General features: G+C 42.8%; 2 protein-coding genes across 4 annotated transcripts in view; one reads left to right on the forward strand and one right to left on the reverse strand.

Moving 5' to 3' along the window:
- The window catches only part of PARP11 (poly(ADP-ribose) polymerase family member 11), a 39,053-nt gene extending 37,182 nt beyond the window's left edge, over positions 1–1,871 (reverse strand). Inside the window, exon 1 of one of the 2 annotated variants that reach the window (XM_061582588.1) lies at positions 1,787–1,871. In XM_061582588.1, coding sequence (XP_061438572.1) covers positions 1,787–1,840 — 54 coding nt within the window. In that variant the 5' untranslated portion in view covers positions 1,841–1,871. The remainder of the gene's footprint in view (positions 1–1,786) is intronic. The other variant, XM_061582594.1, reaches the window with a different exon arrangement.
- Positions 1,793–17,036, forward strand: part of TIGAR (TP53 induced glycolysis regulatory phosphatase) — a 101,893-nt gene continuing 86,649 nt past the window's right edge. The window contains exon 1 of one of the 2 annotated variants that reach the window (XM_061582597.1): positions 1,793–2,025. In XM_061582597.1, the coding sequence (XP_061438581.1) occupies positions 1,994–2,025 (32 nt within the window). In that variant the 5' untranslated portion in view covers positions 1,793–1,993. The remainder of the gene's footprint in view (positions 2,026–17,036) is intronic. The other variant, XM_061582596.1, reaches the window with a different exon arrangement.

Genomic DNA, 17,036 nt, shown 5'->3' on the forward strand with positions numbered 1-17,036 from the left:
ATTGTAAAGTGATGCATATTGGGGCAAAAAAAAATTCTTAATTTCATATATGCATTCATGAGGTCTGAACTGGCGGTGACTGATCAGAAAGTAAATGATGGGGTTGTAGTGGATAGCTTAACAAAGATATCAAGCCAGTGTGTGGCAGCTTTGAAAAAGCCAAATTCCATGCTAGAGATAATTGGGAAAGGATTAAAAAATAAAAGTGCCAATATCATAATGCCACGATACAAATCTCTGGTGAGACCACACTTTGAATACTGTGTACAGCTTCTGGTTGCCTCACCACAAAAAGGAGCTGGAAAAGGTTTAGAAAAGGGCAACAAATAGGGTTGATTGGATTTGAATAGCTTCTCGAAATGACTCAGTTTTAATGATTTAAATCAGTGAGGAAGATTCTATTTCATCATTTTTAGTAGGAGTACATGTCATACCCCCACCCTGCCAACACTCCATCTTTAGCAGAGGGAGACATGGGGGGGTGTTACCTTTCCTCCACTTCTCTTTATAACAAAGCTGCTATTTGGGATTCTGCCTATTTCCCTCAGCCCTTGTTATAATTATTCCGGTTCCTCAGTAAAGCTGAGTTATCTCCCATCCCCATAAGCTGCTGTTAACATACTCACAGAATATAATTAGAAATTGTACAATTAGTATCAATGATATCTTTGACCTAGGCTTTTTTTTACTAATTGTTTTAAGAAAATTTTGAAATCTGATTTAAATAAAAAACTCTGATTCAAATTTTAAAAAATCAATTTTTTATTTTTTTAAAAAAAAAACATTGATTTTTATCAACCCTGGCTACAAGAATTATCAAGGGGATGGAGCAACTCCCCTATGAGGAAAGGTCGCAGTATATGGGCCTTTTTATTTTAGAGAAAAGTGAGTAAGGAGACATGATAGAGGTATATAAAAGTGATTTGGAGAAAGTGATAAACATATTTTCTCATAACACTAGAATTTGGAGACATCCAATGAAACTGAATGTTGGAAGATTCGGGACAGACAAAAGAAACGACTCCATCACACAGTGTATACTAAAACTCTGGAATTTGCTACCACCAGAAACAGTGATGGCCACCAATTTGGATGGCTTTAAAAGAGGATTAGATGAATTCACTGGAGAATAATATCAATGGCTACTAGTCACGTTGTCTATTTATACCTCCACTGTTGGTTGCTTTAGATTTTTGCCAGTTACTAGGAATCCCAAGTGGGGAGACTGCTGTTGCGCTCATGTCCTGCTTTCAGGCTTTGATAGGCATCTGGTTAGCCACTCTGAGAACAGGATGCTGGGCTATATGCGTCATTGGCCTGATCCTGCAGGATCTTATGTTAATAGTTGGCTGGATTTCAGCAAAAAGCTCCTGTATTAAAATACCACAGCAAATATCAATCTAACTACATTGCCCTCTCACATCTTTTTCCAGCCCAAATCTAGCACTCAGTTGCAGGGAAAAACCATGCGTTCAACTGAGTTGTATGCATTCATTTTGCTCTTTTAAATCTTTTTAATGTTTAAAAACTCGACATGAAATAAACAAACAAAAGCAAAAACATGAATTTCATCCAAAATAAGATCCAAAAAAGAAAGAGCAGAAACGCCTGTCTTGCCCTATTATCTTTTGTTGGGGTGGGGGAAATAGCTGCCCAACCACAACTAACGTTAACATCTTAAATTCAGCCATTGTTTTCTAACAGCAGCTGTCACTCGCTTTCCAGGAAACCAAAGCGATCTACATTGCTGCTTGTTAAGCCTAAGGACACGAACACCAATACCAACCTTTCTTCGTCTCTCCTTCCTTCTTGGAAGAAAAAGAAAGAGGAGGGCCTTCATTGGTTAGAGTGGGAGTCGCGTTGCATGACGTCATATCTGCGAGCAGCGAAGAAAACCGGGTAGTCGGGGCTTTGGAGAGGAGATGGAAAAAATTTGCAGCTGTGAACTGTAGTGGCAGGTAGCGGCGCTTGAGTGACAAGAATAGGATCGACTATGGTCGTGTTTGGTTTAACCGTCATTCGGCAGTGAGTACCGTGGCCTGTCCCTTCTCTTACCTTGTCTGCTCACGAAACATTGCTTTCTTTTCTCTTTCTCTCCGTGAATCCCATAGATGGGCAAGGCGAAGCCCTTTGGGGTTTGTGTGGCATGGTAATCGGTGGCTAAATGTTTGGCGTGGTTTTCTAAAAAAAAAAAAAAAAAAAGGTACCGGAGATCAAGGTTGTGCTCGGAGCCACTGTCTCCTAGCCCCTTATTCCTGATAAGAGCTTTCCCCCATGAATGGGAATAGAAAAGTGGGTACATGTTCAAAGACACTCTATTACTTTAGGGGTAACAGCTTTCAGCTGCAATCTTATGCACACTTATTTGGGAATAAGCACCCTTGAAGTCAGTGTGACTTATTTTTTTAGTAAACTTGCATAGGATTTCACTGTTCTGGATCCCTGCTGCAGACTGAAGTACTTTTGTTGGTTTGGTAACAAGACACTTTACTTGAAGTGAATTACAAATGAAAGCAAGCATAAAATTGAAATAAGCAAGTAAAAAAACTGACTTGTTAAAATCCAGTTGCAACCTCTTGCTCATCCCCCCCCCCCAAATTATGTTTGAAAAAAGCCTAATGTAGCAGGAGGAGGGACAGGCTGATGAGGGTCTTCTCAAGGACACTAGGGAAGGCCTTGGTACCTACTGGAGCTGAGTTGGTGACCTCCACATTAAAAGAAAGGCCAGGCTCCATTGTTTACAATGAGAGTTAAGCAAAAGCTCAACAGTCCTGCTAAAGCCAGCTGGTCCTAAATAACATGGGGCACTTGGGCTGGAGCACACGCCACTTGTGCTGAATGTGTTAATATTTTCAGTGTACTTTTCATGCTGATTTATTGGCTTATGATAATGTTGAGGAGTGTGTGTTAGTGAAATAGGTTCCAGGTGAATCCAGATAAATCTACATAAGATATCACATTTGAGTGGCTTATATTGTGATCTTAAGCTTATTTACTTGAATGTAAATTCTACTGAGTAAATGGAGCTTGCTTCCAAGTATATAGGGTTATAGGCTGAGTCCCATAATATGGCTACACTGAAGTCCTTCAAAGTTCCATTGGCACCATTGAGATGTAGTGCAATCCTATCAATGCCAGTTTAGGCTCCCTGTGTTCAGTGGGCCTTTTTCCTAGGTAAGTTGCATAGGATTGCAATCTTAAACATGTCCAGAAATCATTCCATTGAAATCAGTGGAACTTAAAGTGCTTAATTGTAGCTGAATCATGGTTTGCACAGTACACCAAGGATGGTAATTCTTTTTCAGCCTGATGGTGGCATGCTGTTATGGACAACCTTCCAGGGGCCTCATTCCAGTGTTCGGTGGGGCTAGAGGGAAAGTGTGTAGGGCTGGAGGCAAAAGTGGACAGATCAACAGATGTGACTTTTTGTTTTTGGCTACATTCCAGCCATGCGAGCTCCGATGTTTCTTCACACGTCCATACACCTCTCCATTCTCCATCCAAGCAAGCAAGATGCATTATTACACTTCAAAGTTATATTCCATAAATTAATCTAATAATCCTACAAGGTAGAGGAGGGCATGGGGCAGAGCCTGGGGAGACTCCTGAGGGTTGGATAGAGGTGCCTGGAGGGCTGTGTTCAGTCCCCAGGGTTGCCATGCCCCACCCCTGCATTACACAGATATGTTTGATTGCCTGTGTAACCATGGGGATGTGACATTTTGGGTCCCTGATCCAGAGTCTGTTCCGTCTTCCTTGGTGGTAACCCCATTGAATTCAATTAGAATGCATTTTGTGTATCATTCCACACTGCCAAAAGAAGCCCCTACACAATTTATATGAACATATAAAATATACAATAAAAATTAGTTACAATTTTTAATCTTTTTATTAATTAATATTAATGGTGGAGGGTTTTGTACTAAAGATAGCAACTACATATGAAGACTAATTTCTGGAGATGCTCTCTGAATGTTTTTTCAGTCTAGTAGATGAGTTTTACTGTTGAGCAATAAAGGGGCGCAGGTCGTACTTTATAACCAAAGGGTTCTGCTGTTGTCAAGTTGTCTTGCTTTGCAAACTGTCAGAATTTGAGCAGCTGCAAAGTTTTGAAAAATCTAGTTGCTTGCTCTCGAATATATGTTTTTAAAGTTCTTATCCATTTTGTATACAGAGATCCATCCCACCCCACTCTTTAAGCACATTAACGACAGTATGTGGAAAGAGACATGTACCTTTATTTTGACCAAATTCTTTCTCTTCCCCCCCCCCCAAAGATGTGAAGGCCCAGGAAAAAAAATGGGAAAATTAGGGGGGGGGACTAGAGTTTTCCCTGAATTTTTCTGGGTTTTTGTTCTTCCCGGTCTTTCACGTCTCTATCTCTCTCCCCCAATTTTTCTCTAGTTAAAGATGCAGGCAGATAGAAACCAGTGGGATTTACTACTGACTCCACTGATTCCTGTGAAACTTGGCAACTTTTTGCTGTTTAAAATTTAGTGAGTGTTCATTTTGATGCCTATAGCAGCCTTCTGAACTTTGTGGAATCTCCGTTCTTGGGAAAGCTATATCTGGAGAAAAACTGCCAATCCTGGAGTAGTTATGAGCACAGGAGTCCAAGGAGGAGAAAGGTGAAAACCCTACTTGTTTGCTGCAAATGTACTACTTCAGGCATCTTCTGTCAGCAGGATTGCTATTTTTTAATTAGCTCTGGTTCTATGAATTCAGCAGCAGCCTGATATGGAAAAAAGTTGCAATCCTATGCGTTTCGGAATAAGTCCCCTAAGTATACAAGCAGAAGCTCAGGCTGGGAGTGGCTTTCCCCAACATGCATGTAGACGTGTTAGGAAGAATTTCATTTGTTTAATTTCTGTATGCCAGGCAGCTGTTAAAGGTACAGCAGTGGGACCAGTAGAAACAGTAAAGAATCCTAAGATCTTGGGATCAATCCAATATTCACTTTCATGGGAGCAAGTCCTACTGTACTCAGCAGGCAGGACTTACTTCCAAGTAAACAGGCACTGGATTAGGTTGCATGTGATAAAATAGCTTTGTTCCTGAAGGCAATGATTTATCTATTAGAGTGATGCATTATGACTATATGTAAAAGTTAATTATACTGATGAGGTATGACTTAGTTGTGATTACTAACATTGTTCTACACGTTTTACTCAGAAGGCCCACTGTGTTTTGTAGGGCTTACTTTTATGTGTGTGCAGAGAATTGTAGCCTTGTGTAGTGCATATGAATCCTGCCTCTCCTTTCTGTGAGCTCCCCTGCTATTACCTGCCCTCCCCATTGCCACTGTGATAGATTATTCTGCTAAGAAGGAAACATTTTAGTCTCACTAGAGTTGACTAATGACTAAAAGAGGTGTATGCTTGTTTTAGATTCAGCAAAGGTTCTGATGATAGACATTCACATACATTTGGAGATGATGCTCTTGCTCAATTTCAAGACTATACTCTCTGGATTTAGGCCTGGTTTCGGGATTGATTTGGCCTTGGTTGTCCTGAGGGATGACCTGTATTTGGAAGGGGACAGGGGTAGTGCAATCCTGTTACTATTACTTGATCCTCAACAGTTTTTGATACAATTGACCATGCTATCCTCCTGGATCGACTGTGTGGGATTGGATATCAGAGGCACTGTACTACAGTGGTTCTGTTTCTGCCTACATGGTAAAGTCCAGAGTAGCATTGGGGGAGGGCTCTTTGACTCCCTGACACATGTGCTATGATTCCACAGGGCACTATTTTGTTTCCAATGCTATTTTACATCTGTGAAGCCACTGGGAGTGATCATTAGGCATTTCAGAGCATGATGCCATCAGTATGCTGATGGGACACAGCTTTACTTCTCCATAACATCTGAATCAGGAGAGGCTGTGCAAGCTCTGGACCAATGTCTTAATGCAGTGATGGACTGGATGAGGGCCAATGAATTTGAATCATGGAAACATGGAGGCTCTGTGGATAGATGGTTCCTATTTCTGGACGTTAGGCCAGTTGCCTGTTCTGGATGAGGTTGCATTCCCTCTAAAGGAGCAGGTGCTTCTGGATACATTTTTGTCATTAGAGGCCCAAGTGGCCTTAATAACTAGGAGTGCCAGCTTTGTTTGGTACACCAGATAACTTGGCCACTGTAGGCCATGCACTAGTAATTGTTAACATTCAGGGTTTGATAGACATTTGTAGTGGGGACTGTCATGGGGACCCACCACCCTTGTGATCCTTAAAATATGCTACCCCAACAGGATCTTTAGCTGGAGTCAGAACCAAACACTGCCTGGTGTGTGTATTTGAACCTTCCCAAGCTGGAAAAGGTGTGCCCACACAAAAGTATAGAAAAGGAGTTCATTATAAAAAAGATGAAGTTAGGTTTAATGATAAAGCACAGCATCACACATTTACAGTATTGGGCACACATAAAGCAATATTTTAATACAACCACATTTCTAGACTAAAGGGTTCCTACACTAAAAGGGGGGAATAGCAGTGAGAAGATATAGTTGCAAAGTGACCTCACTTAGCATTGGCTAGAGCACTCCTGAAGCTCAGTGTATGTGGAGCTTTCTTCAGGTACATCCATAGTAAAAGACGGAGAAAAGAAATGGTAGTACAGCTACTCAACGAAGATGGCAAAATGATAACAGATGATAAAGAAAAGGCAGAAGTGCTCAATTCCTACTTTGGCCCAGTCTTCTCCCAGAAGAGGGTCTATGACCCTCCTGGGAAATGTGAAATTGAAGGAGCAGGATTACAGCTTGAGATTGACAGACAAATGGTCAAGGAATACCTAATCACTTTGAATGAGTTCAAATCTTGATGAACTGCATCCTAGACTATTGAAGAAACTGGCCGAAAAACTCTTGGAACCGCTGTCTATTATGTTTGCGAATCGTGGAGGATGGGTGACGTGCCAGATGACTGGAGGAGGGATAATGTTGTCCCTACCTTCAAAAAGGAGGAACCTGGGAACTACACACCAGTCAACTTAACATTAATCCCTGGGAAAATTTTGAACAGATTATAAAGCGGTCAATCTGTAAGCACCTTGAAAACAATGCAGTGATTACTATAAGCCAACATGGATTTACCAAGAACAAATCCTGCCAGACAAATCTTATCTCATTTTTTGATCAAGTAATCTCCCTGGTAGACTGTGGGAATGCTGTGGACATAATATATCTTGACTTGAGCAAAACTTTTAGCAAAGTGACCCATGATATTCTGAATAGCAGGCTGGCTGGCTGGAACAACTATCAGGTGGATCCAGAGGTGGCTACAGAATTGTCTCAAAAAGTGCTTATCAATGGTTCCTTCTCAAACTGGGGGACGTAACAAGCGGGGTACCGCAGGGATCAGTCCTGGGTCAAGTACATTTTTATTAATGACTTGGATGAGGAGGAGCAGGGAATGTTTATCAAATTTGCAGATGATACAAAATTGGGAGGGATAGCTAATACCCTGGAAGACAAACAGCATTCAAAGGGATCTTGATAGGCTAGAGCAGCCTTTCCCAACCAGTGTGCCTCCAGATGTTGTTGGACCACAACTCCCATCAGCCTCAGCCATCATTGCCAATGGTTAGGAAAGATGGGAGTTGTGGTCCAACAACATCTGGAGGCACACTGGTTGGGAAAGGTTGGGCTAGAGTATTGGGTTGAAAATAACAGAATGAAATTTGACAGGGATAAGTGTAAAGTTCTACACCCAGGAAAAAGAAACCAAATGGACAGTTATAAGATGGGGGATACTTGGCTCAGCAATACTACATGTGAGAAGGATCTTGGGATTGTTGTTGATTACAAGCTGTATATCAGCCAACAGTGTGATGTGGCTACAAAAAAAGCAAATACTATATTAGGCTGCATTAACAGAAGTATAGTTTCCAAATCGTGTGAGGTATTGGTTCCCCTCTATTCAGCACAGGTTACTGCATCCAGTTCTGGACACCACACTTTAAGAACGTTGCAGACAAACTGAGACAGGTTCAGAGGAGGGCATCAAGGATGATCAGGGGACTGGAAACAAAGCCCTATAAGGAGAGACTGAAAAAACTGGGCATGTTTAGCCTTGAGAAGAGAAGACTAAGGGAGATATGATAGCACTCTTCAAGTACCTGAAAGGTTGCCACACAGAGGAGGGCAGGGTTCTCTCTTTGATTGTCCCAGACTGCAGAACATGGAATAATGGGCTCAAGTTGCAGGAAGCCAGATTTCAGCTGAACATCAGGAAAGGGGCAAGAGGCAGCTTGACAAGCACCTGTTGGGTATGTTTTAATTTAAATCCCTCATTGAGCAGGGGGTTGGACTTGATGGTCTTATAAGCCGCTTGCAACTCTATGATTCTATGAGGGGATGAAGGCACTGGAGACCCAGATGTTGAACTCAGGGTGTATGCCTGCAGTGATTTCAGATCTTTATTAAGAGGGCAGGATGTCAGGCATAGACCCTTTGCCAATCCTTAGGTTGGAAATCTAGTGATGAGTTTAAAGATGTTCCTTGAGAGCGATGTGGAGAGTAAGACCCAGAGTGCACACCAGAGAGAGTGCCTAAGCCAAAACCTGTAGGGGATCCAAAAGTGCATCCAAGGGAATTGAAAAATGACCACGTAGAAGAGGATTAAAATGGGAGAACACAAGAGGATTGAGCAAACAAGGGGATGAAAGGGGATTGGATAAAATCTAGGAAAGTTCTGGTAAATTGAAGGCTGGATAAACCATCTTTGACTGATTACTTATTTGAAGTTTCCCTGGGGGCATGGTCTTTCTGATAGGATTTGCCTGTTAAGAACAATGACTGTAGCTTGAGGTTGTCTGGCTTATCCTGGTGATGCCTTTGTATTATCTAATTTATTTTTGCAGTTCTATGGGATTGCCCATTGCTTGAAGGAGCCTGTCTTCAATCTAAAACAGGCTTCATGATGTCAAAAACCCACCAGGTGCTCTTTGATTGATTGATTGATTGATTGATTGATTGCACTTGTATACCGCCCCATAGCCGAAGCTCTCTGGGCGGTTTACAGCAATCAAAAACATCAAAACAAATACACAATTAAAAAACATATTTTAAAAACAATTTAACACACAATTTTAAAATGCAAAACAATATAAAAACAATTTAAAAACACATGCTAAAATGCCTGGGAGAAGAGGAAAGTCTTCACCTGGCACCGAAAAGAAAACAGTGTTGGTGCCAGGTGCACCTCATCGAAGACATAATTCCATAATTTGGAAGCCACCACTGAGAAGGCCCTCTCCCTTGTTGCCACCTTCTGAGCTTCCCTTGGAGTAGGCACCCAAGGGAGGGCCTTTGATCTTGCACGTAGTGTACGGGTGGGTTCATATCGGGAGAGGCGTTCCATCAGGTATTGTGGTCCCAAGCCGTGTAAGGATTTATAGGTCAAAACCAGCACCTTGAATCGAGCTCAGAAACATACAGGCAGCCAATGCAAGTGGGCCAGAATCGGTTTTATATGTTCGGACCGTCTGGTCCCTGTTACCAATCTGGCCGCTGCATTTTGCACAAGATGCAGTTTCCGAACCATCTTCAAAGGCAGCCCCATGTAGAGTGCATTGCAGTAATCTAATGTGGAGGTTACCAGAGCATGGACAACTAAAGCCAGGTTATCCCTGTCCAGATAGGGACGTAGTTGGGCCACCAACCGAAGTTGGTAGAAGGCACTCTGTGCCACCGAGGCTACCTGAGCCTCAAGTGACAGAAATGGTTCTAGGAGAACTCCCAAGCTATGAATCTGCTCCTTCAGGGGGAGTGCAACCCCATCCAGAACAGGTTGGACATCCACCATCTGGTCAGAAGAACCACCCACTAACAGCATCTCAGTCTTGTCTGGATTGAGCCTCAGTTTATTAGCCCTCATCCAGTCCATTGTCGCAGCCAGGCACTGGTTCAGCATATTGACAGCCTCACCTGAAGAAGATGAAAAGGAGAAATAGAGCTGCGTGTCATCAGCATACTGATGGCAACGCACTCCAAAGGTCCGGATGACTGCACCCAACGGTTTCATGTAGATGTTGAACAGCATGGGGGACAGAACTGACTCCTGTGGAACCCCATACTGGAGAGTCCAGGGTGCCGAGCAATGTTCCCCAAGCACCACCTTCTGGAGGCGACCTGCCAAGTAGGAGTGGAACCACTGCAATGCAGTACCTCCCACTCCCAACTCAGCTAGTCTTCCCAGAAGAATACCATGGTCGATGGTATCGACAGCCACTGAGAGATCAAGGAGAATCAACAGAGTCACACTGCCCCTGTCTCTCTCCCGACAAAGGTTATCATACAGGGCGACCAAGGCTGTTTCCGTGTCAAAACCAGGCCTGAAACCCAACTGAAATGGATCCAGATAATCGGTCTCATCCAAGAGTGTCTGGAGCTGGCCTGCAACCACTCGTTCCAGGACCTTGCCCAGGAATGGAACATTTGCCACCGGCCTATAGTTATTAAGATTTTCTGGGTCCAGGGAGGGTCTCTTCAGGAGTGGTCTCACTACTGCCTCTTTCAGGCAGCCAGGGACCACCCCCTCTCGCAGAGAGGCATTAATCACTTCCTGGTCCAGCTGGCTGTTCCATCCCTGCTAGCTTTTATTAGCCAAGAAGGGCAAGGATCCAGCACAGAAGTGGTTGCACGAACCTGTCCAAGCATTGTCATTGTTTACCAATGAATTATTTCATTATGCTTATTGAAACTTAGCTTCCTAAAGAGATGATCAAACAGTCTCTTGATTTCTCCTAACCTATTCTAGTTAGTAGATCAGGCGAAAAGTAGAAAAAGGCCCTGCATGAGACTGCCAAAGCAGGGCTCATTTCCTGTGGTCATCCACTTTAGCCAAACTCCTTCTTGTCCCATTTTTGGACACCAAACGGAGGCTAACAGTGAAAGCCATGTAGCAGTAACTTCGAGACTGGATTACTGCAAAGTGCTCTATGTGGGGCTACCCTTGGTTCTGGTCTGGAAACTCCCAACAGGTGCAAAATGCAGTGGCCAGACTGCTGATGGAGTGGAAAGTTAACATTATGTGACACCTCTGCTAAAACATCTGGACTGGCTGCCTATATGTTACCAGGCCAGGTTCAAGTTACTTTTGTTGATATACAAAGCCCTGAACAACTTGCGTCCAGGATACCAAAGGCTGCGTAAGTCCTTATATCCCAGCCAGATCACTGTGATCATCTGAAGGAGTGTTATTAGTTGCCCCCCCCATTTTACAGAAGCCCAACTAGCCTCAACTAGATGTCGGGCACTCAGTGTTGCTGGTCCTATGCAGTGGAACACTCTTCCGGCAGAGATTCAGCAGGCATCCTCACTTTTGACTTTCAGGTCTTGAAGACTTTTTTGTGCTGACAGGCCTATGCAGCTTTAAAAAAAACACATTTAGTAGCCCTGTCATTTAATAATTGTTTTGAAATGTTTTTGTTGCTGTACACGGCCCTGATGTTTGCGAGAGAAGGCAGGGTGTGTGTGCACGTGTACTTTTATAAATAAATAAAATAAGGAGGGCAGTCAGCCTGAGCCAATGCTTGCTTCCTTTGTCAGGTTGACAGTGATCTCATTGTTTCACACAGAGCAAAACTAAAGTAATCATATAGTCTCAGGGCATGTGCAAAGTTCCAGGTGAACCAAGCTTCTCAGTAACAACTGAGGGACAAGGCTTCTGCACATTAGTAGTTATGTAGATAATGTAGAGTGCCTTGTCCCTACATGGCTATTTGTTGAGAAAGATTTTAGTATAAGCTGCACTTACTGAAATCCAAGCTACCTAATTGACTTAGGCTATGAGTCAGGCAGAGCGATCCTATACTCCTCACATTACACCAGAACTGGAGATAGCTATTTGACCAGCATAGCAGCAGCTGCCATATTCAGTATGCTGAGCCTGGAAGAGAAAGGGGAAAACACAACAGTGGGCCAAATTGAGCAGGCTGAAGGATTGGGATCCCAATCCCCCATGCCAAACCAACCGGGGACATGTGCTTTGGGGATGTGGGCAGCAGGGGAATTGTGGTGATGCTTGGAATGTCAGGGCTGAAGGAGATGGGGTCATCCCAGAGACGTGCCCATGGCATTGCTGAGTGAGCCCTCATCATGAGAATGCTGGATATGGTGAAAACAGCAGTCCAGAAACACCTGTTTTTCAGGGATTCCTGGGTCATCCTAGGATGTCCCCGGATCTGTGAAGGTCACCATGTGGCTGCAGGATGATCCCAGAACATGTATACCGATGGATTCTTCAGGAGGCCATCCTGCTGTGTAACTAGAGGCCATTGGGACTTTCAAGAGGGTGGTGGGCTGCAGCTTGCATCTACCAAACCTGATTGGGAGCTCCAGCCTGCAACACTGAGGCCTGGGAGAAGGTCCAAGTTGAGATGGCTTGGAAAGGAACCAAACATGGCCAGCTATGCTGTCTGTGGAAGACTGAGAAATCAGCCTTCCACCATGAACATGGGCATCGGGAACACTATGAGGTGCTCATCCATGAGCCACCTACCTCCAGTGACTCCAGTGATTTGCATATGAATGGTCTCCATTACATCTTGTGCCCATTTTATCATAAATTTTATCATAAAGTTCTTTGATTTCAAACTTATATTGCAATAGAAGATAAAATTTAGGTAGAAAATGTTTATCTTTTTAATTACTATTTTCTTAAATACAGAACACTGCCTTAATTACCCAGTTCAATTTATAACAGAGATAAAATCTCTAACTGAAAAACATTCAAGGTATAAGGGCTTCTCACTACTGCATTAAAAATCTCTAAATGATAGCATTCTGTTTTATTTGTGTGGTTCTCAATGGACTACATGAAATTCACACGGTGCTTCTCTTTTTTTGTTATACTTCCTTCTCCTTTCATGACTGTGTAGTCCTGTGCTTAACAGTTTGGCAGGGACATCCACGAGAAGGTACCAGTTTTTGCATGCCTGGGAGGACTCCCAGGAATGCAAGGGTATATATTGTAAATAAATGGAGAAACAGCCAAATCCTTCAAATGAGTTCTGAGCATGCTTATTGGCCTTCAGGAGGCATGGATTGTTGAGAATGGCCGTTGAGCAGGGGAGAGAAATTTTATATATTTAAGATATTTATATACCATATGTCATGTTTACAGTCAAGGCAGTGTACAGTACTATTATAAAATACAATAAAACCCATTAAAAAACCCATATCAAGCCAGTGTACTCAAACCATTTTATACCAAATGAGCCATAAACACCCTTGTAGCCAGTTTAAAACCCTTTAGGACCATATATAATATATGTATAAGGAGGACAATCATTACATAATTACATTTTAATAGAAATGTAGTATGATGATCCATAGAAAACCATAAAAAAATGAAATACATACATTGTTTTGCCACAATCACATAATGTTTGCATCTGAAATTCATAGAAATGCTTCCAGATTTTTTTTAAAAAAAAAACACTAAAAATGCAGTCACTGTTACCAAGGGAAATGTTGGCTTTAATCATTAATCCTAGTACTTTTAATTGTGAAGTTAGATTAACCTGTTAAAACTTGGAGGATCATCATTATCATCATCTGTTTATTTGTCTGTTCCACAAAATTGTGCACAAAGTGGCTCATAACGTATCAAAGACAGGAACGTACGAAGCTGCCTTAGACTGTGCCAGACCATTGGTCCCTCTAGCTCAGTACTGGGAGCACCTCTGCAGGGTTTCAGACAGGAGTCTCTCCCAGCCCTACCTGGAGATGCTGAGGATTGAACTTGGGACCTTCAGCATGCAAAGCAGATGCTGTAAATAAATAAAAAACTCATTAGAAACAATTTGAAATAATCATAATATCAATAAATGCAAAAATTCATCCATATCTGTATAAAAACAATACAAAGAGGCTTACCTAATTTAACAGCTTAAACTAAACAGAGAAGAAGAAAAATAGTACACAAAAAATAGTAGCATACAAAACATAGAATAGTAGAGTTGGAAGGGGCCTATAAGGCCATCAAGTCCAACCCCCTGCTCAATGCAGGAATCCAAATCAAAGCATTCCCAACTGATGGCTGTCCTGCTGCCTCTTGAATGCCACATGATCACCAAGTTTCAAACAATGCACCCGGTCCAAAAAGGTTGGTGAGCCCTGATATAGTCAGTGCCATCTGGAAACCATATATACACTGCTTACTGACCAAATAATACACTTTTTTATCCAGCTTATGGGAGGAAATTGATACTGAGAATTATATCTTTAGCTATGATAGAAGCTTAAAGTGACCTTTGGTATTTGTTTGACACAAATGGCAGGGCGACTTGCACTCTCAATCCTGAATGGAAACCATAATTTTGATGATTGTGCGGAATTCACTTATGTATCCGGGCATGGAAGTAGTATGGTTGATTACATGCTGATTTCCCACTCTCTTTCCAGCCTGGTTAAGGATTTTTCGGTTGGAGAGAGGCTTAATAGTAATAATAATAATAATTTTATTTATTGGTCGCCTATCTGTCCAGGTTAATGGACACTCTAGGCGACTTACAATAAAAAACAATACATCATATACAATATACAAAATAAAACACAGTCATAGTCAATTTAAAATCAGTTTCCAATTAAAACATCATAAAACTAACCCTCCCCAATCCCATAGGCCTGCTTGAATAGCCAGGTTTTTAAGGCTCGGCGAAAACCTGTCAGGGAGGGAGTATGTCGAAGATCAAGAGGAAGGGAGTTCCAGAGGGTGGGGGCCACAATCGAGAAAGCCCTCTCTCTGGTCCGCACCAGCCTAGCTATTTTAACCGGTGGGACCGAGAGAAGGTCTTGTGAGGCTGATCTTGTCAGGTGGCATAATTGGTGACTCTGGAGGCGCTCCTTCAGATAAACTGGGCCGAAACCGTTTAGGGTTTTAAAGGTCAATACCAACACCTTGAATTGGGCCCGGTAGACAACTGGTAGCCAGTGAAGATCCATTAACACTGGAGTGATGTGATCACGGCAACGGCTGTGCTTGATCAAGTGCACCGCCGCATTCTGTACCAGCTGTAACTTCTGGACCGTTTTCAAGGGTAACCCCATGTAGAGTGCATTACAGTAGTCCAAGCGAGAGGAGACCAGGGCATGTATCACTTGTGGGAGCAGATGAACAGGAAGGTAGGGACGCAGCCTTTGTATCAGACGTAATTGATACCAAGCTGCCCGAATCACTGCTGACACCTGAGCCTCCATGGACAGCTGGGAGTCAAGAATGACCCCAAGGCTGCGGACCTGGTCTTTCAGGGGTAATCTCACCCCATTAAGCATCAGGTCTGTAATACCCAGCCTCCCTTTATATCCCACGAGCAACACCTCGGTCTTGTCAGGATTCAGCTTCAGCCTGTTCTCTCCCATCCATCCACTTACGGATTCCAGGCACTTGGACATGGTATCTACAGCCAACTCTGGTGAGGACTTAAATGAGAGATAGAGCTGAGTGTCATCCGCATATTGGTGACACTTCAGCCCAAAACTCCTGATGATGGCCCCCAGCGGTTTCACATAGATGTTAAACAGCATGGGAGAGAGGATAGAGCCCTGTGGTACTCCACAATTAAGAGACCAAGGGTCTGAAACCTCATCTCCCAAAGCTACCCTCTGGTGCCTGTTTGAGAGATAGGAATGGAAACACTGTAAAACAGTGCCCCCCATTCCCAATCCCTCAAGGCGATCCAAAAGGATACCGTGGTCAACGGTATCGAAAGCCGCTGAGAGATCTAGGAGGACGAGGAAGGTATACTCCCCCCTATCCAGCGCCCTCCTCATATCATCCACCAGAACGACCAAGGCTGTTTCAGTTCCATGCCCAGTCCTGAAACCTGATTGGAATGGATCTAGTGATCATTTACCTCTCAGTTTTACTCTTGTATAAGCTTCTATCCACTTGGACTCTAATCATTTGTATGGAGATCAACTTTTAAAACTGAGGCATAAGAGACTATATTGGTCTGAAGATGTAAACACTAAGGCCACTGGTCTACTAAATTCCCCTACACGGGAAGAATTGAGAAGCTCTATCATAAGAGCTACAGAAATTTCCACTGCCCTAAATCCTTATCTGTTATTGATTTCCCTTTTGAAATCTGTCCTAAGCCCAAAACAGTCTACTTCCAGACCAATAGTACAGCAGAGTGTCCCTAAGTGGATCGACAAGGAGTGCCAGGTAGTGAAAAAACAACTGAGAAATGTGTATATCCAATATAGGAAGGAAAACTTTAAAGCCCTACCCCCAAAATATTATTCACTTAAACAGCAATACAAATCACTGCTCACCCAAAAGAAAAAACAAGCAGTCCAAAATGAGTGGAAGGCATTGATCGATTCCTCATTTAACAATATTTCTAAACTCTTTTGGGCTTTGGTTACTGGTGCCCTTGGCACCGCATCAAGCCCAGTTAGCTGTAACATCTCTGCTGACATTTGGGAGCCATATTTTTCTGAAATGTTTGCAGAAGCTAGGAAACATCTACCAGCTGGTTCTTCTTTTTTAGATCTTAATGATTTGCCAACATGGTCCCCAGTTACACAGTCTGAAATAAAATCTCTTATTGTTCATCTCAAATCAGGAAAGGCTCCGGGAACCGATTTAATTGCCCCTGAAATGTTGAAGGCGAACATAACCTGGTGGTCCCCTTTCCTGGCAAATCTATTTACCCATATTAATAATACTGATCTTTTCCCCCTAGTTTGGTTAGAGGCTATTGTGATACCAATCTTCAAGAAAGGGGCTAGGGAAGATCGATCAAATTACCAACCTATCAGTCTATTGCCGATACTGGGTAAGCTATATACTAGTTATTTGAATCTGAGGCTTGCCGCTTGGATAGAGGACGAGAATATTTTGGGAAATGAACAGGCAGGCTTTAGAAAGGGTTGATCTACCATCGACCACTATGTAGCTTTAAACCATTTGGCCGAGAGATATATGACCTCTTTTGGAAATGGTTTGTTTACAGCATTTATCGATCTGAAGTCAGCTTTTGATTCATTCCCTAGAGACAATCTGTGGCTCACATTGCTT

The sequence above is a fragment of the Rhineura floridana genome, chromosome 8, assembly GCF_030035675.1.
Source record: "Rhineura floridana isolate rRhiFlo1 chromosome 8, rRhiFlo1.hap2, whole genome shotgun sequence".
Lineage (NCBI taxonomy): Eukaryota > Metazoa > Chordata > Lepidosauria > Squamata > Rhineuridae > Rhineura > Rhineura floridana.